At 36.6% G+C, this 25,848-nt stretch overlaps 1 protein-coding gene and 1 non-coding gene across 6 annotated transcripts in view; one reads left to right on the top strand and one right to left on the bottom strand.

The window, feature by feature from the left end:
• The window catches only part of UBTD2 (ubiquitin domain containing 2), a 63,543-nt gene that overhangs the window by 15,729 nt on the left and 21,966 nt on the right, over positions 1–25,848 (bottom strand). For 4 of the 5 annotated variants that reach the window (XM_045901410.2, XM_064596575.1, XM_064596574.1 and 1 more), the window contains one exon: positions 100–336. In XM_045901410.2, the coding sequence (XP_045757366.1) occupies positions 100–336 (237 nt within the window). Of the gene's footprint in view, positions 1–99; positions 337–12,451; positions 12,603–25,848 lie in introns of those variants that run through there. The other variant, XM_064596573.1, reaches the window with a different exon arrangement.
• On the top strand, positions 6,164–6,267 carry LOC123836425 (U6 spliceosomal RNA). The gene has a single exon (XR_006788964.1). It is a non-coding gene; the product is annotated as a U6 spliceosomal RNA (small nuclear RNA).

Genomic DNA, 25,848 nt, shown 5'->3' with positions numbered 1-25,848 from the left:
AATACACAGCAAGAAAAATGAACACTTCCCATTTGGTTTCTTGCTATTAGAAAGGAGATGATTATGTTCCCCATTGTCCTTGAGGACCACCAAACCTACCATGTGGTAATGTTATGTTTGCACCATCAATGATTGCTTGTGCCAGTTCATGATCATTGCTTTCAAAAGCATGTGCAGCAGCCTTCAAGGCATCCCAAATCTCTTTACGGCCTTCAAAAGCTGGTGCAGTATCCCAAAATTCATCCCTCTTGCTGCGCAGTTGTCCATCTGTCATGGGATAATCGCTTTTCCATTTGGGTTTCTCCTTTTTCAAAGGCTGGTTACGACCTAAAGCGACTGAAAAGAAAAATAAAAAGCTGTCATCAAAACCAAAATTTACAAATGATGTATTAAAAGTTATCTGGTCATTCCTCTTTGATTCATTCATCAAAATTATAGCTAGAAGTTTGCCTAATGGTTAATTCTTGCATTCTGAAATTTCCCCTATTTTAGAACTATAAGAGCAAATGGAGACATTAGATGGCTCTATCCAAAATGTCCAGTGACAAGTTAGTAACTCTTTTCAACTCCATATGCCTTCTCCAAAGGATTTTAAGAATTACTTAGAAAAACAGCAATAAGCGTTTCATCAGACAGTAACGGCAGGATTTAAAAAAAGTCAAAGGATGCCATACAAGAGAAGTAAGATACTAGGAAAAATCAAGTAGCAACATTAGCTTGAAGCTTAGAACTCTGGACATATAAAGCCAGAAAGCAGGAACTGAGAAATCCTTAGCAGGGGAAATACTGCTCTGCAGTGTCCAAAGAACAGTCAAACCACCATTCCATGAGGAAACCCTACTCTGAACTTCAGTCAAGGAACTGTAAATGCCTCTCTCTGAAACCTATATAGGAGTTAACTTTGAAAAGGGTGAGAAAGAAGGTCAGAAATCATGGCTTCACTCTGGAGAAAATAGGACTGAACAGGTGATCCTTGATACTGGACCACGGGAGAAGTTCCTAACTACAAGAAACAAAAACTACAACACCCTACTCAAGTTTCAAACCTAGAGGAGAAGAAAAAAAGAGGACAAGAGTCCACTCCTTGTTTGCTGTAAAAGGCAGCAGAGCTCTTTAGAGAACGTTACATAGTGGTAGGGCTAGAACAAGTCTGATGAAGCTTCTTTCACCCAGATACTTACCTGGGCTATGATCACTGATCTCACACTGACATAGAGAGCCATTCTTAATCTTATACGGTGCCATAGATAAGAAATAGTTTGACAGATGGAAAAATTGGTAAAAAGAAATTTGAAGCTTGATGGAGTCCTGGGTAAGAGTGGGTGGGAAGTAAATGACAGAGTGGTGGGAAGGAGAGGGTGTACATCAAAATTCAATGTTCTATATTTAACTGCAGAAAGAATACTAATTTAAAAGAAATTACTCTCAAAATAGTTCTAAAGAAGCCATGAAATTATCCACTCCCTGACTGGCCCAGAACCAAATGAAATTTGGGTTATTCATAACAGAAATAAACAACATTACTCCAGTTCCTGGGCAAGCTCTATACCCTACACAAGGCTATGTTCCTGATGACAGAACAAACTAATGCTGCAAGCAAAGTGTATCTGGATTGACACCTGGATTAAACCATGCTCTTTCCACCTCATCTGGCCATTTTATCTCAAGGCAGCACACATCAGGTCTCATCCTCTACCTTCGGAGTGGCACACCATGCCATTGCAAGCTCTTTTTCTCTTAAAACATTCAGTGTTTTGATTCCTCGTACTTTCTGGCCCTGTAACTTATCCTAGTGAAATGCCAACCAGCTGAATTCTAAAAGGGTAGGGACAGCAAAGTAGGAGAATGGTCTATTTAGTAGCAGAGCTAGAAAAAGAACCCAAGTATCCTTATTTAACAAATATGTACTGAACATCCACTAAGGGTAACACTATAGATGTGTGTAACAAGTTTAATTCAAATGTGAGAAACACAGTCTATACTAATGACTTTCCCCTGTATTTTCCAAATAATAAATAAATGTATACAGCACATTATTCTCTAAAAGATGTTCAGAATATGTCAGAAAATCACAATCCACCCCCTACTGATTCTACCAACAAGGTAAAATGAAAGGCAAATTTATTTTCTGTTATAGTAACCTTTTTTTTTTTTTTAAAGATTTTATTTGTTTATTTGACAGAGAGAGACACAGTGAGAGAGGCAACACAAGCAGGGGGAGTGGGAGAGGGAGAAGCAGGCTTCCCACTGAGCAGGGAGCCCGATGCGGGGCTCGATCCCAGAACCCTGGGATCATGACCTGAGCCGAAGGCAGACGCATAACGACTGAGCCACCCAGGCGCCCCGGTTATATTAACCTTTAGATAATTCAGTAATAGTTTAGGGACGACACTCAATATTAGTTTACTGAATAGGGAGTAGAAGACAGGACACAAAAGGTAAATACCTATCTGAATAGGTATCTATTTAATAGTCAAATGAATATCTACTACACAAATTTATCTATCCAATATTCAAATAAGACACCTATTTGAATAGTTTCAGGTTTTCCTGACTTGTTCCAGAGAACTGTCTAGCCTCACATATATTAAATGTACCCGAGAGATAACTTGTTATAATTCTGTAACTGTTAGAGAATCACAAAGCAAAGGCAAAACCAACAAAACCGCTACCATCTCAGTACTTAAACCTAAGAGACCAAAAGAGGCCAAAAGAGGCCCTCAAACAGAGGGATTCAACAGAAAAACAATCTCATAATAAAGGTAGAAAACAGGGGCACCTAAGTGTCTGACTTTGGCTAAGGTCGTGATCTCGGGGCGCTGGGATCAAGCCCTGCATTATTATTGTTGTTGTTGTTGTTGCTGTCCTTGTCAGGGCTCTGCGCTCAGTGGGGAGTCTGCTTCTCCCTCTCCCTTTGCCCTTCCCCCTGCTCGTGCTCTCTTTCTTTCTCATATAAATGGATAAAATCTTAAAAAAAAAAAAAGGGTAGAAAATACTTTGGAAAAAGTAAAAGCCCCTTCCTTATGAATATGAGGTAGCTTTGTTTTACCTCTCCCACCTATAGAAGGCATAAGAACAAAGTCCCATAAAAAGGACAGATGATACATTATGCTTAAGGATAATGATTCCAAATCCATTTCAAATCTATATGCTGGAAAGTTCCAAAGTCATTACTTTATGTAAAAGTAAATAAGACAAACTAAATGCTTGTGACATCAAGCAAGCTTCCTTTTCTGTCTCAGTCTCTACTTTTCTCTATGTCACAAACATGTAATAGAGAATGTCTACTGAATGTCCATTACTAAAATACTTAAGTGTTTACAACATAAAATTTTATTTTAGCAAAACCGCTGAGCAGTGCAAAATTTTCATTACAAAATATGAGGTTAAAGGCTTCATTTTAGGGCGTGCCCACGTGGCTCATTCTGAGAATTCTCATTCTGAGAATTTAACATAAAGTACCTTCCTTAATTTTAAAAAGAACTGTTTTATGATTGTCATGCACATCCTATGCGTTTATATTTTCTAGGAATTGGTCACCAAATGTTGTGCTTTGATTTTAGCTATCATAAACCTGAATTTCTGAAAATACCTGGACATACAAATCAGTATACCAGCTAAGAAGCTATGTTTTTTTGCACCAAGTCAACCATTCTCAATTATGAAGAAAAAGATGTAAACTATGTATACTCAACTAGATTAAATCTTATGCTCTGAAACTTTCAGATTTATCTGTTTCATACATCATTTACTGCTGATACCAAGAGAGATGCTCAGTACCATTCATATATCTGGGACTAAGTATAGTATTTCGCTCTAACAATGGATTTAAAGACAGGTAACAGTTCTTATTCCCCAAACTTCTGTTTTAAATCTTTAAATTGCAGGCAACCAACCACACTAAGTTTTTCTATTCATGGTTTAACATGTAACAAAAGATTAAGAAAGAAACCTAATTTTATTATTTCGGAAAATACCCTTCTTTCCCCCATCAATCCAGTTATTTTCTAAAACTTTGCCAAAGACTCACCATCTCAGAAGCCTCTTAATCACATTCATCTACTCATCTTATCCTTCCTTATAAATGGTCAGCACTTCTTCCCCTTCTGACAAGTAAGTAGATCTAACATGCAGAAAACCCAAGAACTGTTTGCTTTTCAGATTCAAATAGCAACATAATCTTAAATATTTATTTTTACTCCACAATTGAATGAATTTGCAAAAAATTTACTTTGACATTTTATTGATAAAATACATGGGGCGCCTGGGTGGCTCAGCTGGTTAAGCGTCTGCCTTTGACTAAAGGTCATGATCACAGGGTTCCTGGGTCGAGCCCGCGTCGGGCTCTCTGCTCAGCGGGGAGTCTGCTTCTCCCTCTGCTTCTCCCCCTGGCTTGTGCTCTCTCCCTCTCTCTCTCTGTCAAATAAAATAAAATCTTAAAACAAACAAACGAAACAAAAAAACCCGATCTCTAAAATGAAGTATGTTTGCAATTGTTTTCCTGCTTTTGGTTCCCTTTTTGGTTTCCTGCCCTTTGGTTCCCTGATTTAATACTGGCACTCTTCAAATGAATAAAGGAGAAGCCATAATGTATAAGTAAGGTAAATATCAAGATATGACTCACGTAATAATAGCTGTAACAGATTGAAAACCAGAGCATTCCGTTTCGATAAGACAACAGCCTAAGGGAAAAGACTGAATATTTAAAGAGCTCACCATCAAAGGACAAAACGTTGTTGCACAGAATTCTGAAAACTTGAAAGCAGCAAGGAATAGGATTGGGATAATGTTCCCATATTTAGACTGATTAAAGCCTGAAGATCATGAAAACGAAAGGGAAATTTTTGTCACTCCCAAGAGTTAAGAATAGATCCCACAGAACTCTTCCATAACAGATGGTGCTGGCCTAAAACTATACTTGTATTTTATTCTCATGTAAATTTAGAATGCACTACACAAACACATACATACTACATATATTCCCTTTACCTAAAGTAACTTACTGCCAAAATAAAAATAGGGATATGGGGATTAAAATGCTTAAACTAAGAGCATCAACATGCCAACAGTCAAAACCATACCCGTAACTTCTCTAATATCTGAGAATTTAGATGTGGAAGCGATCTTTGATGGTACCGGCCAACCTTACTATTTGATGGGAAGGTAAGGAAGACCTAACGAGGATAAATGATTTGCTCAAGATCAAAAAGAGCCAGGACTATAACCCAGATGACTAGATTCAAAGTCCAGAGCTCATTCTCCATTATAGCACTCCATGTCTTACCGGGGCTGAGAAATGTGTTTTCTTTTACATATCAAATCAATTACAAGCTTCATTCAAAATAAAGCATGTTTTGTTTTTCTAGTAGCACTGATCCACCTTTCACAGGCTTTGTTAGGACCAATGGAATGTCTCTGATTGGGAAAAGCTAATTGAGCAGCACCAGATCCCCAACCTATCTAATCTACCATCTAATTCATTTCTTCGGAGATATCATGCTCACTAAAGAGGTATCCTATAAAAAGGGAGGAGGTAATGCAGTTTTCTGGTCTGTCAGCTTCAACTTACAAGTACTCAGCACCTATAACAGATTAGGCACTAAAGATCATATATATGGGGGCGCCTGGGTGGCTCAGTCGTTAAGCGGCTGCTTTCAGCTCACGTCATGATCCCAGGGTCCTGGGATTGAGCCCTGCATCGGGCTCCCTGCTTGGCGGAAAGCCTGCCTCTCCCTCTACCACTCCCCCTGCTTGTGTTCCCTCTCTCGCTGTCTCTCTCTCCATCAAATAAATAAATAAATAAAATCCTTAAAAAAAAAAAAAAAGATCATATATATGTATATTTATCTAAGTTAAATACACTGTTTTTTATGCTACTATTTTATTAAAAATAGAAACAAGAACTTTGACCATGCTCCCATCCTACAGTTTATAAAAATTAAGCAGTTAAAATACAATTTTAAAGACATACATATAATTTCTAATGTTGTCTGAGTTAGCTTTATTGAGGGGAAGAAAATAAACATAATGATTTCCTGGGCCTGTTTTTCAGAGTATAAATCTAATTACCAATGGCCTGAGCATACAAACAGGCAAGAGGAAAGCCAACCTACAACATCATATGTCCAAGGCCGGGTGAGTCTCATTAAAAATGTTACACAAGGTGCTCGCTTAGGCAGCACACATACTAAAACTGGAACAATACAGAGATTAGCATGGCCCCTGTGCACGGATGGCATGCAAATTCGTGAAGCATTCCATATTTTAAAAAAGTTACAAAAGCATACAGTTAAATCCAACAAATGCATATGAAAAAGCCCCAACTTCATTTGGAAGGCTGAAATTACAGAAAACTGGAACTAAGAATATGGTCACTTAACCGGAGCCCACTGTACCTTCCCAGTAGTATACGATATTTTCAGATGGTTCATTCTACTGGTTTGGGGGAATGGTTTTATCTAGAACTACATTCTTTGCATTGCAAGGACCTTTACTTCTATTAATTTATGGGTTGTTCAAGGGATGGGAAGCACACACAAGCCAAGGATGCCCACCATCCCCACAACTATTTAACCTTGTTTTGAAAGTGTTAGCCAGCAAATCAGACAGAACAAAACAATCAGAAGTGTAAGAACCAGAAGGTAAGAAGTAAACCACCTCTAATTGCAGATGATATGATAGTATGACTGGAAAATACAAGAAATTCAGTGCTAAAATTGAATGATTAAAAAAAATCAATATGGTAATGGGATATAAAATGAAAGCCTTATAGATATATATAAAATACCCAGCTAAAAGATACAGTGGAAGAAAAGGTCCCATGTATAACAGTGACAGAAAAAATACAATACCTGGAATGCAACACCTATTATCAGGATATATTTTTTAAACTCCTGGAAGTCCCAAAAGTAGACTAGACTTGAACAAGATGAGGACATCTCTTGTACTTGGACATCAACATGTCCAAGCTGTCAATTCTTTCTAAGTGAATATCTACATTTAACATGTTTCCACTGAAAATAATTTTTAAAAAACTTTCTGGGAGTGTGCCTGGGTGGTTCAGTCGGTTAAGTGTCTGCCTTCAGCTCAGGTCATGATCCCAGGGTCCTGGGATTGAGCCCCTCATCGGGCTTCCTGCTCAGCGGGGAACCTACTTCTCCCTCTCTATCTGCTGCTCCCCCTGCTTGTGCTTGCTCTCTCTGTGTGTCTCAAATAAATAAATAAATAAAAATTTTTAAAATTTAAAAAATTTAAAAAAATAAAAAACTTTGTGAAGCCAGATAAGTTGTTTTTTTTTTTTAATTTTTTTTTTACATGTTTTATTTATTTATTCATGAGAGTCAGAGAGAGAGAGAGAGAGAGGCAGAGGCAGAGGGAGAAGCAGGCTCCCCGCCTAGCAGGGAGCCCGATGCGGGACTTGATCCCAGGACCCAAGGATCATGACCTGAGCCAAAGGCAGACGCTTAACCATCTGAGCCACCCAGGCGCCCCAGATGAGTTGATTCTAATATGTAAAAACAAATGGGCAAGAACAGCTAGGGGAATCCTGAAAAAGCAGCACAACAAGGGAGCTGGCCCTATGAATATTAAAACATAAAACCACTACAATTAAAAGTGTGTAAGGCATATGAACACTTAGAATATAATGAAGTTCAGAAAAAATCCATATATACACGGATATTTAGTACATGATAGAGATTTTATCTTAAACTGCTCCAACTTAAACTGTTGGAGAAAAATGGGCATTTTAAGTAACAGTGTTGGAACTGGATAGCCTCTTGGAAAAAGATAAATTTGGGTCAATACTTTAAACTGTACACCATAATAAATTCTACACGAATGAATCAAAGGTCTAAATGTAAAAACTAAAACAATATATGCACTACAAAAAAATATAAATTTCTCTGTAATAAATAGCAAATGCTTTTCCAGAAGCAATGAGAAAAGACTTAATTTTCATGTGGGGGCAGGAGAGTCAAAATACAAATGACAAACTTGGAGAAAATATCTGTAACTTATATCATAAGAGGCTAATCTCCCTGGTATAAAAAACTAAAAATGGAGAAGACAAAAAGCAAAACTCTGTAACAGAAAATGGGCAATGGATATGAACATCCAGGTCAAAGAACAAAAAAGGTAAATGACATATGAAACAATTTCCAATATCCCTCATAAGACAAAAGCAAGTGAAAACTATGCTGGAATTCACTCTTTTGCTCTTAGGCAAAAATTGACAAATCTGACACTGGTAAGTTGTGGAGAGATAAGATATTCCCCTACATTTGAGGTAGGAGTCTAAGATCCCATGGGATTATTATCCAAAGGATTCCCAATGGAGGGGGAATTTGACATCTAATATAATCAGTTATTCACCCAACCATTGAGTCAGCAATCCCAGTTTTAGGACTCTACTTTCAAGATATACTCCACGTAGGGGCACCTGGGTGGCTCAGTTGGTTAAGCGTCTACCTTCGGCTCAGGTCAAGATCCCAGGGTCCTGGGATGGAGCCCCAAGTTGGGCTCCCTGATCAGCTGGGAGTCTACTTTTCCCTCTCCCTCTGCCCCAACCCCCCACTCATGCTCTCTCTCTAACAAATAAATAAAGAAAATCTTAAAAAAAAAAAAAAAAGATATACTCCATGTAAATATGAAAAGTTATTTCCTGCAGGTTTATTTGTATTAGAAGCAATCTAGTGGATATATACAGTACAACCATATGATGAAATATAATGCAACTATAAAGAATAAAGGAGAACTGCAGAAACTCAAATTGGAGAAATTTCCAGAATAATTAAGTAAAAGAAACAGAACAATACATACATAGTGATACATTTTGTTTAAGGAAATAGGAGAAACAACTACCTCTCTCTATATATTTGGTTTTGTAAAAAACAAAAACAAAAGCACACACACTAGAAGGATAAACCAGAAATTAATGAAAATGGTTATCTACAAGGGCTATGGGATAGAAGGGATAGAAATGGGAGCAAGACTTCTGAGTACAGCTTTTTATATAGATTTGACTTTTGAAAAATTGTAAATGTTTTACATATTCAAAACAAAATCAAGCCAAAAGAGCAAACTCTAACACTGAACACAGAAATAAATGAATGTAACTGTATATCAAATGTTAACATAACCATATAAAGAAAATAATTATTTCAAGTCAATTTTGAACATGATACTCTGATTATACATCTTCAGTGGGGTAAATTTTAAGGAACAAAAAACGAACTACAAAAGACATCTTTAACTTCACTCAGCAGGTTAAAGTGCTAAGAATTCATGTAGAATACTAATTACTATAATTCTGCAACATTGGATATTTCCTGTAGGATAAAGCAAATAAAGAACTACATTATTATCAATAGGAACTGAATTTTTTAAAATTTATTTATTTGACAAAGAGAGAGAGAGAGAGAGAGCACGCACAAGTAGGCATAGTGGCAGGCAGAGGGAGAGGGAGAAACAAGCTCTCCATTGAGCAGAGAGTCTGATGTGGGGCTTGATCCTGGGACCTTGGGATCATGACCTGAGCCAAAGGCAGATGCTTAACCAACTGAGCCACCCAGGTGCCCCAGGAACTGAAATTTTTAAAAAATATTTTATTTACTTGAGAAAGAGCACAAGTGGTAGAGGGGTTGGGGGTGGGTGGACAGAGGGAGAGGGAGAAGCAGGCTCCCCTCTGAGCAGGGAGCCTGATGTGGGCTCCATCCCAGGATCCTGAGATCATTACCTGAGCCGAAGGCAGATGCTTAACTGACTGAGCCACCCACGCTGAAACTGAAATTTTTAATAAAAAATAAAAATATATAAAATATAAAGAAAAAAACTTAGGTTAATTTTGAATTGTACATATCAATATGAACTCAGAATTTAAAAAGTATTTTATAGCTCTGTTGATTAAAAGGGCTTAGAAATAATGATAACCCAGTAGTAATAAGCATACCTCACTCCCAGACTTTAGTGCTAAATACCACACCCAACTAAAAGGTCCTAGGGCATTTGGAGAAATGGCTAGTTCTATGACTAGGGCTGGAAAAATTAAAAACAAGCCTGAGACATGTAGTTGAGCTGAGAAAACAAGAAAGTGCTCGAATGATTAATGAGATCACCTCAAAGGCACAAAGGAGACAGTCTCAAGGAGACAACACCTGCATAAATTTTGGAGCATAAAAAATAATAACTAGAATTGACTTCAATATATTGAATAAGTAAAAATTCATGAATCTTTACTACTACTAAAAGGGGGAGATGAGAGAAGAAAGGCTCTTTCTTACTGAAGAATGCCAGTAATAAAGAATGACATCTTTAAAAGAATCATTCTTTACAACCCCATAATTGATTAGGGTAAGGATCATCAATAGATATACTAAAACATCCTGGGTAACAGGACATGCAAGCTGTCAAAGAATCACAGAGGAAAAATTACACTGTAGATATCTGACACTCATTATTTGAACCAAATAGCCAGACTTAACCTCTTGATGCACTGCAATATGAAGTATAAAAAACAAAGATGCATTAAACTTCAAATCTGAACTTCTTACTTATAGGAAATACAAAGGATAAAGGAAAAAGTTAAAATGGAGTTAAACATGGCCAATTACCCCCTGGAGGGCAAGACTGTTCCCAGTCAGCTAGTGGTCTACACCAAATAAGACAAAACATGAACTATGTTTGGAACCTGCTTTGAAAAAAGTTACAAGAGACATTTTAGAACAGCTGGATAAATCTGAATAAGACTAAATAACAGATGCCAATAAGAAAGTACTTTTTAATTTTCTTAGGTATGATAATAGTATCATATTCATAAAGGAAAAGCATGCTGAAGTTTTTAGAAGTGTCATGATGTCTAGAACTTTCAAATGGTTCAGCTGTTAAAAGGGAGTGTGTGTTGGGGTGCCTGGGTGTCTTAGTGGGTTAAGCATCTGACTCTTGGTTTCAGCTCAGGAAATAACCTCAGGGTTGTGAGACTGAGCCCTGAGTGGGGGGCTCTGCCCTCAGCACAGAGTCTGCTTGAGATTCTCTCCCTCTTCTACCACCCCTCTCCTGCTCATGCACAAACACACACTCTCTAAAATAAGTAAATAGGGGCGCCTGGGTGGCTCAGTTGGTTAAGCGACTGCCTTCAGCTCAGGTCATGATTCTGGAGTCCCAGGATCGAGTCCCGCATCGGGCTCCCTGCTCGGCGGGGGGTCTGCTTCTCCCTCTGACCCTTCCCCTCTCATGCTCTCTGTCTCCCATTCTCTCAGATAAATAAATACAATCTTTAAAAAAAAATAAAAAATAAAATAAAAATAAAATAAAATAAGTAAATAAAATCTTCAAAAAAGAGAAAAATGTAAATATAGCAAAATGTTAACTACTAAATCTACAAGGGTACACATGTGTTTATTGTACTATTTTTTTCATGTTTGAATATTTTCACAATTTTTTTTTTTTTAAGAAAACCCAAACACTGAGAAGCAATTAAGATTTGAATACAATATTTGAGGCACTTCAGTTCTGACCCTGATATCTCATTACTTCTGGATACTCATATGTTTACATAACTGTTGAAGTTACCCATGTTTGATTATAATAAAGGATCAGGGAACCATAAGTGTATGATACCAAGCACATAATTCAGAAGCTAAATCTGTGCTACTCAAACTCCCAGTTTCTAAGTTCTATTTACATATGTATGGCTTTTAGGCACATGCCTAATTCTCTCATATATTCCCATGCCCACATTCTAGTGCCTATCCTTGAGCACTGAAGCTAGCCTGGACCATCTATAATTTAGAATCCAACCAGCAAAGGGAGAGCTGGAAAACTCAAAGGGTCAAAACAAAAGCAACAAAAGCATCTAACATTATTACTTAAATCCTCATCTATGGGCTAGAGATTATTTGGAACAATGAGTTAATACATCAGCAACAGTATCTAAAAGAACACTAAATAATAAAATAATCACAATTCACCAAGAATATATAATAATCATAAATATGTATGCAGCTAACAATAGGACTTCAAAGTATATGAAGCCAAAACTGACTGAATTAAAGGAGAAATAAGACCATCCCACAATTATACCTGGCTACCTCAACATTCTTCAATCAGTAACTAATAGAGTAAGAAGACATAAAATAAGCAAGAATACAGAAGACAGCAAGAACATTATTAATCAACTTGCATAAATGACATTGATAGGACATTCCACCCAACAAGAAAAGAATATATATTCTTATCAAGGGCACATATACCATTCACACCAAGATAGACAATACAAAACTTAAGAGAATAGAAATGACACAAAATATGCTCTACAATCATAATGGAATTAAATTATAAATTGATAACATAAAAGTTATTTGGAAAAATCCCCAAGTAATTAGAGATTAAATAATACACAACATCCAAATAAGTCATGGGTAAAAGGGAAGTTAGAAAATACTTTGAAGGGCACCTGGGTGGCTCAGTTGGTTAAGCGTCTGCCTTCGGCTCAGGTCATGATCCCAGGGTCCTGGGATCGAGTCCCACATTGGGCTCCTTGCTCAGTGGGGAGCCAGCTTCTCCCTCTCCCTGCAGCTCCCCCTGCTTGTACTCTCTCTCTCTCTCTGTCAAATAAATCAATAAAATCTTAAAAAAAAAAAAAAGAAAATACTTTGAATGGAATGAAAATATATCAAAATTTTAGAATGCTGCCAAAAAGCACTGCTTAGACAAAAATTTATAGCATTAAAATGCTTCTATTAGAAGTCTCAAATCAACCATGTAAGCTTCTACCTTAAAATGCTAAAAGAACAAATTAAACTCAAAGTTTAAGAAAGAAAATAATAAAAAGCAGAAACCAAAGAAATTGAAAACAGAAAAAAAGAGAAAACTTATAATGGCAAAAGCCTTAAAAAAAAAAAAAAATCAACAAACTGACAAACCTCTAGCCAGACTGACCAAGAAAAAAAAAGACAAAAATGATCAACATCGGGCACCTGGGTGGCTCAGGTCATGATCTCAGGGTCTTGGGATGGAGTCCCTGCATCGGGCTTTGTGCTCAGTGGGGAGCCGGCTTCCTCCTCTCCCTCTGCCCCTCCCCCAGCTTGTGCTCTAGCTGTCTCTCATAAATCTTAAAAAAAAAATTACCAACATCAGGAATGAAAGAGGGAACATAAAAAAAAAAAAAAGAAAGAAAAAAAAGAAAGAGGGAACATCACTAAAGATCCAGCAGATATTTAAGGGATAATAAAGTAATATTCACTCAGGAAAAAAGGGATAACTTGATTACCTCCATATATACAAAAGACATTGAGTTTGTCTTTAAAAACTTTCCAACAAAGAAAACTCCAGGTCCAGATGGGATTATTGAATTCTATCAATATAAAGAAGAAATGATGTGATTACTCTCCCTTTCAGAAAACAAAAGAGAAAGGAATACTCCTCGATTCAATTTTTGGGACCACAACTACACTGATAACAAAATAAGACAAAATAAAAAAAACTACAAACAAGTATGCCTCATGAACATAGATGCAAAGATGAAATAAAGACCTTATCAGGCATATAAAGACTGAAAGAATTTATCACCTGTATACCTGCACCACAGGAAATATTATACAGTCCTTGGGCAGAAAGAAAATGGCAACAGATGGAAATCTGAATCTATACAAAGGAATGGGGATCATCAAAAATGGTTAACTCCATGGATAAATATAGAAGATATTTTAAATTATTATTCAACTCTCCTTACAAAATAATTGAGTGCTATCACCAGGAAAGGTAGAGTAAGGACTTCTGAAAATCTTCTCTATAAATACAATGAGAATATTGGCAAAAACTGTCAAAATAAATTTCAGAACTCTGGCAATTAACCAAAGACCTCTTACAAACCAGGGAGCATGTACTCTTTCTTATTCAAGAAAAAGTGCTATTTTGGTAAAAACCACAAGTATTGTGGTGGTATTTTAACATGCCCTCGACCAATCCCCCTCTTCCCAGCTCCAAGGTAACCTTGAAAACCAACGGACAGCAATCATAGTAAAAGCCACCAGCACCACAGCCATAGGAGGGGTCAGAACAGGGCTGGAGCTCTTTAAAAGCCCCATTTGCAAAAAAAAAACAAAAAAAAAAAACTGTCATGTTTTGGCCTATGTGGAAGTTCTCTAGGAAATACTACTCATAGAGCTTGTCTTTATTTTACCTAACTTACACCTCTCCCAGAATAAATAGCCTATTCCTGGGGTCATTTATCAAAAACAATAAGCAGAAATTGTTTAACACTGCACCTGCAAGAGGTAGTGAAACATTTGGGGCAAGCAAGAAAAGCTAATCAAAGCTGGGGAATGAGATGTCCAGAAAAACCCTGACATATTTCTGGGAATCTAAAAGGCTGCACATGCATAGGACTGTGCATATCCAGGGCTGTGTACATGTTCAGGGAAGACCAAGAATGTACTAAAGTCTCACTTCTAACTGACAGACTCTGTACAAACAGGAAGTAAGAGCTAAGGCACAGCAGTAAACTACCTGAATTTTAAAGGTGAGTCCCAGTATGAACACAGAGCCATGCTGCAAAGAATGGGAGAGTTACTGGTTCTGCACTTTTAAGGAAATATATCCAATCATTAGCTCACCACTAAGCTAACTAAGCAGAGACTTCAGTGGCCAAACCTAATAAAGAATACAAACTTTATAGAATTAGTTCAGTAAAGTCAGCAAAAAAAACCCCAAAAAGCAACAATAACAAACCCTGAAGGAGGAGAATCTGACTTGAAGGGTTGTCATATATTATATTAAATGTTCAGGTTTAACAAAAAAATTATGAGACATGCAAGGAAAGTATGACCCATATACAGGGACGGAAAAAAGCAGATAATAGAAACTCACTGAGAAAGTCCAGACACTGGACTTACTAGAGTTTAAGTCAGCTATCTTAAATATGTTCAACGAACTAAAGGAAACCATGTGTAAAGAACTAAAAGAATGAGAACTAAGTCTTTGTTTTTTTAAAAGTAGGCTTCATACCCAATGTGAGGTTAAAACTCATGACTCTCCAAGATCAAGAGTCATGCTCTACTGACTGAGCCAGTTAGGCACCCCTGAAAACTAAGTCTTAATAAAGATATAGAAAGTATTATTTTTTAAATATGAGTATAGTTGCCACACAATGTTACATTAGTTCCAGGTGTACAATAGTGATTTGATATCTCTATTTGTTATAGTCTGCTCACCCCTAGTGTAGCTACCATCCGTCATCACACATCAGTATCATTGACTATATTCCACAATATCATTGACTATATTCCCTATGCTGTGCCTTTTATTTGTGACTTATTCATTCCATAACTGGAAGCCTGTATCTCCCACTTACCTTTACCCATTTTACTTCCTCTACCCAAGAGATAGAAATTATTTTTAAACTCATGGAGTTGAAAAGTGCATTAACAAATGAAAAATTCACTAGAGAGACTCAACAGCAGATTTGAGCAGGCAGAAGAAAGAATCAGTGAACATGAAGATAGGTCCCTTGAGATGATCTTGTCTGAGGAACATAAAAAAAAAAAAAAACTGAAGGAAAATGAACAAAGCCTCAAGAGACCTTGACAATGGTGTAACCAATTAAGATTACCAATATACATACACATAACGTGAGTCCTAGAAGGGAGAGAAAAGGTAGAAAGAGTATTGGAAAAAGTAGTGGCACAAAACTTCTTATATCTGATGAAAAACATCGATCTACATAGCAAGTAGATCAACAAACTCAGAAATCCCTACCCAGACATATCATAATTAAGCTGATAAAAGCCCAATATAAAGAGATCTTGAAAGAAAAAGAAGGAACTCATCACATACAAGACATTCTCAAAAAAGTTCAACAGCTGATTTCTCATCAGCAGCCATGGAGGACAGAAGGCAGTGAGATAGCAAATTCAAAATAATAAAGTGTGTGTCAACTAAGAATTCTATACCCAGCAAAAAGTAGATTTTGAAAATTAGGGAGAAAGTAAAACATTCCCAGATAAACAAATACTGAGAGGATTTGTTGCTAGCAGACGAGCTCTGCAAAATATCAGGAAGGAAGTCCTTCAGGCTGAAATAAAGGGATCCTTGACAGTAACTTGAACATGAATAAAAAATGTCAGCGAAGGCAAATTTACATATGCAAATATATAATTTACATTTATGTATTTACACATGTGAATTTATACAGGTCAATATAAAAGCCAGTAAATATATATTTTTGACTTGAAATTGTTTCCTATTTGATTTTTTTCTTTTAAGTAGGCCCCATAGCCATCATGAAGCCCAATGTGAGGCTTGAACTCACAAGCCTGAGATCAAGACCTCAGCTAAGATCAAGAGCTGGACACTTTAACCAACTGAGTTACCCAGGTGCCCCTCCTCCTATTTGATTTAAAAGACAGTTGTATAAAGCAATAATTATAAATCTATGTTGATGAACATACAATGTATAAACATGTAATTTATATGTCAATAACAGCACAAAGAGGGAGGGGAAGGGGCTATATAAAAGTTTTTATATGCTATTGAAATTAGATTGGTTTCAATTAGAACTAGATTGTTAGAAATTAAGATGTTAATTATAATCTCCAGAGCAACCACTAGAAAATGATTTAAAAATACATAGTGAAAGAAATGACAAGGGAATTAAAATGATACACTAGAAAATACCTATTTAACACAAAATAAAGCATTAATACAGGGATAGGAGAAAAAAGGAATAAGACATATAGCAAAAAAAATAGCAAAATGGCAGGTATAAATCCTATCTTACTAGTTATTTCATAAAACATAAATATTAGGCATTCTAATCAAATGTTGAAATTGACAGAGGTGCCTGGCTGGCTCAGTCAATAGAGGATGTGACTCTTGATCTTGGGGCTGTAGGTCTGCCCCACTTGGGTACACAGATTACTTTAAAAAAATTTTTTTTAATCATAAAAACAGATGTTGAAAATTACAGAATGCACAAAAACCCATCATCCAACTATATGCTGTCCATAACAGACACTTTAGATTGAACACATTTAAGTTGAAAGCAAAAAATCGAAAAAGATATGTCATGCAAGCAGTCACCAAAAGAGAGCTGGAGTGGCTAGATTTATACCTGACAAAGAAACTTTAACACAAACATTTTTACTAGAGACAAAGAAGGACATTTTATAATAAATAGGTCAATTCATCAGGAAGATACAGCAATTATAAACACATATGCACTTAACAACAGAGTCCCAGAATGTATGAAGGAAATACTGACAGAATTGAAGGGAGAAAGTTCTACAATAATAGTTAGAAATCAGAATACTCCATTTTCAAAAACAGATAAAATATCTAGACAGAACATCAATAAAGAAACAAAAGACCTGAACAATACTATAAACCAACTAAAGCTTACAGACAGATATATAGAACATACTCAACAACAGTAAAATAGTAAAATACATAGTCTTCTTTTTTTTTTTTTAAATACATAGTCTTAAGTGCACATGGAAATTGGCCAGGATAGACTAATAAGTTAGGCGCCAAAGCAAATCTCAATAAACTTAAGACTGAAATCATACAACATATATTCTCTGACCATAATGGAATGAAGGTAGAAACCAATAAGAAGTTAACTAGAAAAGTCATAAATATATGGAAATTAAACAATACACTCATACCCAATGGATCAAATAAAAAAATCACAAGGAAATGAGAAAAGACAAATGAAAACAAAAAGCAAAATACAAAAACTCATGGGATACAGAAAAGCAATGCTCAGAGGGAAAGATCTCAATCAATAACCTAACTATACACCTTAAGGAACTAAAAAAAGAAGAGCAAAGTAAACCTAAAGCTAGCAGAAGGTAGGTAATAATAAAGATTAGAGCAGATATAAACAAAATAGAGAACAGAGAAACAACAGAGGTTCAATAAAGCCAAAAGTTAGTCCTTTGAAAGATCAACAAAATTGTCAAAACTTTTAAGTTCAACTAAGAATAAGAGAGAAGACAGAAATAATTAAAATCAGAAACAAAAGTGCAGATATTCTTACTGACTTTACAGAAATAAAAAAAGGATAATACTAGAACACTATGAACAATTAGTTATACACCAACAAATTAAATGACCTAGGTGAAACAGACAAGTTCCCAGAAACAAATTATCAAAATTGACTTAGGGAGAAAGAGGGTCACCTGGTTGACTTCAGTCAGTGGAGCATACCACTCTTGATCTCAGGGTTGTGAGTCTAAGCTCCACATTGGGTGTAGAGATTACTGAAAAAGAAAAAAATTGAAGAAGAAAAAGAAAAGGAGGAAAGGAAGAGGAGGAGGAGGAGGTGGAGGAAGAAAAAGAAGAACAAGAGACCTGTAACAAGAGACTGAATCAATAATAAAAAAACCTCCCAACAAAGAAAAGCCCAAGACCAAATGACTTCACTGGTGAATCCTACTAAACATTTAAAGAATTAACACCAGTCCTTTTCAAATGCTTCCAAAAAATAGAAGAGTAGAGAACACTTCCTAACTCATTCTATGAGGCCAGCATTACCCTAACCAAAGCCAAAGATAACTGCAAAACAAACAAACAAACAAAAAACCCAAAACAACAACAAAAAACCCCAAAACAATAAACCCATATCCCTGAAGAGGATAAATGCAAAAATTCTCAACATAGTATTAGCAAACCAAATCCAACAGCCTATTAAAAAGACCATGACCGGGCGCCTGGGTGGCTCAGTTGGTTAGGCGACTGCCTTCAGCTCAGGTCATGATCCTGGAGTCCCGGGATCGAGTCCCACATCGGGCTCCCTGCTCAGCAGGGGGTCTGCTTCTCCCTCTGACCCTCTTCCCTCTCGTGCTCTCTGTCTCTCATTCTCTCTCTCTCAAATAAATAAAATCTAAAAAAAAAAAAAAAAAAAAGACCATGACCAAGTAGAATTTGTCCCAGTAATGTGACTGGTTCAACATAAGAAAATTAATGTAATTAATATGCCACATTAATAGAATGAAGAAAAAAACATGCAATCATCTCTATGAATACAAAAAAAAAAAAGGCACCTGATAAAACCCAATATTCTTTCACGATAAGAACACTCATACAGCTAAGAACAGAAGGGCACTTCCACAAAATGGTAAAGGGTCTTCATAAAAAAACCCACAGCTAACATCATACTCAATAAAGAAACAATGAAAGCTTTCCCTCTAAGATCAAGAAGATGACAAGGTAAGAGCTAAGAAACTTATTGTTGCTTAAACAGAACAGGGAGGGAGATTCTATAGCAGTAACATTCAATAACTAAAATATACATTCTAGTACCTGTGTGCTGCAATGTACAATTACACACAAAAAAATCACTATTCATTGGGAACTCAAAACTTTTTAGTTCAGACATGTTTGAACTACATAAAAGAATATATAAAAAATCACTTAAATATCAGCATTAATGTAAAAAGGCACTACATATAATGGAAAGAAACTAACCTCACTTCAAACAAGGAGTTAAATGAGACACTGGAAATCTTAGAGCATATATACCACTACGCATGATGGTATAACTTATAAAGTAATGAGACTGTATACAAAATGTCAAACGTAAAACTAGTTATATTTAATCACTATGTATTTATACAGATGTATCCTGAGTAGGTACAAGTTGATGAGGCATCTTAAGGCCAAGAAATGCACTGAGGGGTATAATACCCCTATGGGAGAACTAAATTTTCACTATTCAAAAGAAGTCCTATAATGAAAAAAGAAAAAGAAAAGGAAAATAAGAAAAAGAAAAAGGAAAGGAAAGAAAGAAGAAAAGGAAAAGAAAAAGCAGACAGACACTCATTTATGCAAAAAGAAACAGAAGGATAAACCAGAAACCAATAATACTGGTTACTTACAGAGGGTGGGTAGAAACAAGAAAAGAAATAATGAGAGGATGGGTAAGAGGTAGAAATGGGTAAAGTAACACCTTTCTGAGTATATCTTTTTGCCCAATCTAACTTTTTTTTTTTAAGATTTGTATTTATTTATTTGAGAGAGAGAGACAGCGCCAGAGAGGGAACACAAGCAGGGGCGGTGGGAGAAGGAGAAGCAGGCTTCCCGCCGAGCAGGGAGCCTGATGTGGGGCTGAGCCGAAACAGACGCTTAACGACTGAGCCCCCCAGGCGCACCCCTTGCTGAGTCTAATTTTTAAAACTATGTTAACATTACACATATTCAAATAAATAAATAAAATCAACACAGAAAGGGAAAACTAAAAATGGAACACTGTTACAAATGAATCTACCGTATTTCAAATAATTAATATAACTATATTAAAAGGATGTGTACCTAACCTAAACTCCAGAGGACAGTAATTTTTGTTAGTGATTTTACCCTTAAGCTAAAGACGTAAAGAACTATAAACAACTCCGGTTGGTAGTTTTGCTTTTCACAATAAAATGAATTAGCAATTCCAGAACTATGTCATGTGTATTCTCAGATTGAGTAAATAACTATATTGTGGAAACTGAGAGCCAAGTTTTTTCACTGTTGAGAGAAAATTATGAATACAGGCAGGCGAATGCTAGATATCACTATGAATTCACTGTTCTAAATACATAAAAAGACAGATGTGTGTTATACATTATATACATATATGTATATATGTGTGTGTGTATATGTATTCAATGTACATATATGTATGCAATATATATATATATTCCCTAAGATATATAGGATATACATGTCCTATAATACATCGTGTGTATATATATCCTATATATTATACAAACATGCATATCTTATATATCCTAGGGATGTATCTATATCTATAACTATATATCTACATATCTGTATCTATCCTAGCTCTTTTCACTGAGAGAATCTAGAGGCAATGACACTCCAATAGCACCAAATACACCTGGAGTCTAGATCCTGGCTTCCAAATGTCATTCTCCACTAAAAGGAACCAGGGATCCCTGGCTGATTTCTGGACTCTGGCAAGTAAAAATACAAGATGAGCCTGAAACATCTTGTTAAGCCAGAAAACAAAGAAGTGCTCAATAAATAATGAAGGCATGTCGAGAGAACACAGAGACCAGCTTGGAGAAGCTCCCACTGGCCAATTTGGTACAATTTAAGCATCAGAATAAATAACAATAGCAACAGATTATACCTCACAGAATAAAACAGAAAACTCTAAGTCCATACTAATATAATAAATAAATAAATGGGGGAGACAAAAGGGTTCTTTTTTATTAAATTTAATAATTATAAAATTATTGGGGTGCCTGGGTGGCTCAGTCTGTTAAGCCTCTGCCTTTGGCTCAGGTCATGATCCGAGGGTCCTGGGATGGAGCCCCAAGTCAGGCTACCTGCTCAGCAGGGGAGTCTGCTTCTCCCTCTGCCCTGCTCGTGAGCTCTCTCTCACGCACTCTCTCTCTCAAATAAATAAAATCTTTTTAAAAATATATAAAATTATTAATAATTATAAAAGTGATGAAATTTTAAAAATCACCATTTGGCAACCACCATAATTATTTGAGGCAAGAATTATCAATGGATAAAACTGGTACCTGTTGGATAAGAAACAAAATACTTACATAAATTCAATCTTCCTACTAGATACTTATTATTTGCACAGGGAAAATACTAACCTTACAGTGAAGAAACTTGGCTGGCACCAAAGTGATCAAAATTAACAACACCAATAATGGAAAAACAGACATCATGTGACTCCTGACATCATATACTGGGAAGGACACAATTTCTGTGGTATTCTTGCCCTGACTACATAATCATGAGGAAGCCAAGCATGATGAAACATCAGACAAATTCAAATAATGAACACTCTGCAAAATAACTGGCCTGTACATTTCCAAATAACAAAATCATGAAAGATTAAAAAGTCTCCAGGGCGCCTGGGTGGCTCAGTTGTTAAGCATCTGCCTTCAGCTCAGGTCATGATCTCAGGGTCCTGGGATTAAGCCCCGCATCGGGCTCCCTGCTTGGCGGGGAGCCTGCTTCTCCCTCTCCCTCTACTGTTCCCCCTGCTTGTGCTCTCTCGCTCTCTCTGTCAAATAAATAAATAAAATCTTAAAAAAAAAAAAAAGTCTCCAGAACAGCTCCAGATTAAAGTAGACTAAAGAGATATGACAACTGGGGCGCCTGAGTGGCTCAGTCATTAAGTGTCTGCCTTCGGCTCAGGTCATGATCCCAGAGCCCTGGGAGAGAGCCCCGCATCAAGCCCCCTGCTCCGCAGGGAGTCTGCTTATCCCACTCCCACTCCCCCTGCTTGTATTCCCTCTCTCGCTGTGTCTCTCTGTCAAATAAATATTAAAAAAAAAGAGAGAGAGATGACAACTAAACACAATGCATGATCCTGGGAGATTTTCTTTGAATATTGGTGAAGACAATGATGAAATTGCATAAAGTCCACAGAGCAAATATTAGCATTATATCAATATTAACGTCTTGATTTTGATAATTGTATTGTGATTATATAAAAGAATGTCCTTGCTCTTAGGAAATACACACTAAAGTATTTTGGAGTAAAAAGGTTTCCTGTCTGTCTGCAACTTATCAGATGGTTCGAGAACACATAAGTGTTTACACATATGTGCATATATATAAAGAAAGATTATAAAGCATATGTGATAAATGTAACATTTGGGGAAATCTGAATGAAGGGTATACAGAACTACTTCCTACCATTTCTGCAACTTTAAGTTTGACATTATTTTAAAATAAAGTAAAACAAAAAAGACTTGTGGCCCTTGATAATCCCTTGGATATAGATTTGGATTTGGGAAAGCAACCATGCTATTAACCTAGATCTCACTAGGCCCCAAAGACCCAGGGCACTATAAAGATGCAGACTGTGTCTGGTGGAATTAGATAATTTTTGAGACTTTCCTTGACCAACTCAAAATTCTTAAGGAATTTGCAGGAATATTCCCGTAAGCATTTAGAAGACCTTGCAGGGAATGACCCCTATCACTCTGACTATAACATCACGGGTATAGAAGGTAGCAGTTTGCCACAAAATATTGCTTTTCTCAGAAAGAGTAAGTCAGCAGAGAATGAATGATACTATGGCCCAGCCACTGTGAAGAGTGCTATCTATATACTGTCCTACTGAATACTCTCAACTCCAGTATAATCTCCATCTTAAAATGAGAAAGCAAACTTAAAAAGCAAAATACCTAAGTGGGGAGGAGGATAAGGGAGATGACAATAATAAAATAAGTTTAATTGGATTGTTACAAAAATTTAATGAGGTAATATTTCTCACACACACAATTAGAACATTGCCTAGCAAATACAAAAAAACAATATCTAAATGTCTGTTAAATTAATAAAAATAAAAAATCTCCCAAAGAGGGCGCCTGGGTGGCTCAGTTGGTTAAGCGACTGCCTTCGGCTCAGGTCATGATCCTGGAGTCCCTGGATCAAGTCCCGCATTGGGCTCCCTGCTTGGCAGGGAGCCTGCTTCTGCCTCTGACCCTCCCGACCCTCCCCCCTCTCATGTGCTCTCTCTCTCTCATTTTGTCTCAAATAAATAAATAAAAAAAATCTTAAAAAAAAAAAAATCTCCCAAAGATCATAAAGCTAACTGATATGGCTGGGATCAAACCCAGATTGACTGACTCCAAGGTTCATATTCTTAGCCACTAGGCCTTTACTGCCTCATGGCTTTAAGAGTTACTGGATTAAATGTTCAACTTTCACCTACCCTCCCAAAGTGAACCTACATGATGATCAATCTATCTGTCAGGTCACAGAGATCTCCGAGCTTAAAGGTGTGAACCAGTGCTTAGGATGGCATAGCAAGTTGGCATGGATCTTAAGTGCCCAAACTACACAATATTTCCCAGACAGCATTCACCAGTTACCAAAAGCATGTTGATGCCTGTCCCAAGCCACTGTGAAGAAAAGTACAAAGTGTTTCCTAAGCCACCAGTGATCCGTAAGACTCTTTATTTAAGGGGGTCTCCATTTTCAATCTGCAAAGTTTCCTTTGCTTTGAGTTAGCTTTGAGAAATTGGCCAAAATGTGGGTAAATGCACTTTACTTGAATTATACTCATTTGCCAAGTCCTTTTCTTTTAATGGGTTTCTAAGTGTAGTCAAAGCCCTCTTACTTTTAACAACAGGTCAGAATCAAAGAGTATGTTCAACAGACCCGTAGAACATAATGGTATTTTGGCTTGTACAAGATTTTGCCACAAAATCTGTAAAGCAGAACTAGGACTCAATTATCAAATTCTCTCTCTCCACCAAGTTATAAGAAAGTGATATTTGATGCAAACAATCAACAGAAAAACTACTAGAAATTGTATCGCCTTGGGGTTAGATTCACAGGAAAAGAGACAGATCTTTTTTTTTTTTTAAAGATTTTATTTATTTGACAGAGAGAGACACAGCGAGAGAGGGAACACAAGCAGGGGGAGTGGGAGAGGGAGAAGCAGGCTTCCTGCTGAGCAGGGAGCCCGATGCGGGGCTCGATCTCAGGACCCTGGGATCATGACCTGAGCCAAAGGCAGATGCGTAACGACTGAGCCACCCAGGTGCCCCCAAAAGAGACAGATCTTGAATGTCACTTAATTTTTTTAATTGCATCTATGGCTATTACCATTACAAAACTCCAAGCTTCACTTTTAGCTTATTTAACTGCACTGTTCAGAAGGAAGTAATGTCATAAGGAATACATATTCTCACAAACTGCCCACATAAATGCCTTGGGAAACTTGCTCAATTATAGCAAGGTATTTCTTTTGCTCTAGTTTACATTGCATTTCCTCAGATTAAGTCCTAGGAAGTGCATCTCTCACTTCATTGTAGTGATTCTACTAATTCTTAACTTTCAAAACAGACAGCCAGGTCAATTTTAGAAAAAATACTGATAATCCCTCCCAAAATGAAAAGTTAACAATGACATTTCCATTATATCCCAGAACATCAGTAAAGTCAAACTCAAGAAGCCATAACTGCTCTAGAAGCATAGCTACAATGACTTCAAAAAGCACTTCACATTTCTCTGAACGTATGATTTTTGCTCTTTTATACATACAGTATACAACGGGAGCATGAAAGAATGCACCCCAAAATGTTTATGTTAGGTGGTAGGATAAATGTGATTTACTTTTTCTTAAATATGCTTCTTGACTTTTAGAAATTTTTTTACAGGGCGCCTGGGTGGCTCATTGGGTTGGGAGTCTGCCTTTGGCCCGGTCGTGATCCCACGGCCTGGGTCGGGCTCCTTGCTCGGCGGGGAGCCTGCTTCTTCCTCTCCCTCTGCCTGCTGCTCCCCTGCTTGTGCTCTCTCTCTGTCAAATGAATGAATAAAATCTTTAAAAAAAATTTTTTTTTAATTAATATTTTTTTACAGAAAGTTCTTTAAAAGTTTTTTAAATGACCATAAATATATACATTAGTCCTAAATAAGTCTTCACGTAAGAGACAGTATATAAGAATGAATATACAAAAAAAAGAATACAAACATACATAATATATATTTGCATATGTATATATTTTTATATATACTATATACGTAACGAACATGTGTGTGTCTGCACACACACATAGGAATCAAAAGCTTCAACTACTCTCCCTTCGTATCCAGAAAGCAAAGTAATCTTACAAATGTTTCAGCATGAACTTCTGACAGGGTGATTTAGTTCAGCAATGTTATAAGTAGCTTTTAAAAAGACTGTATCAGGAATAAATGCAGACATCATTAGTCAATACTTCCCTACTCATTAAAACTGTAAAGCATTTTCCCCCCGACACTTCAGTACAAAAATAACTTGCCAATGTTTTTTATACTACCTATTATTAAAGGAGAACTATTTCTCAATGTAAACTGAATTTTATTCTACATCTTAATTTT

This window comes from Mirounga angustirostris, unplaced genomic scaffold (assembly GCF_029215605.1).
Source record: "Mirounga angustirostris isolate CCGP_5_RB_7025 unplaced genomic scaffold, mMirAng1.0.hap1 SCAF_7, whole genome shotgun sequence".
Taxonomy (NCBI): domain Eukaryota; kingdom Metazoa; phylum Chordata; class Mammalia; order Carnivora; family Phocidae; genus Mirounga; species Mirounga angustirostris.
Note: the sequence above shows the minus strand (reverse complement) of the source record. Positions and strands in the feature narration are given on the sequence as shown.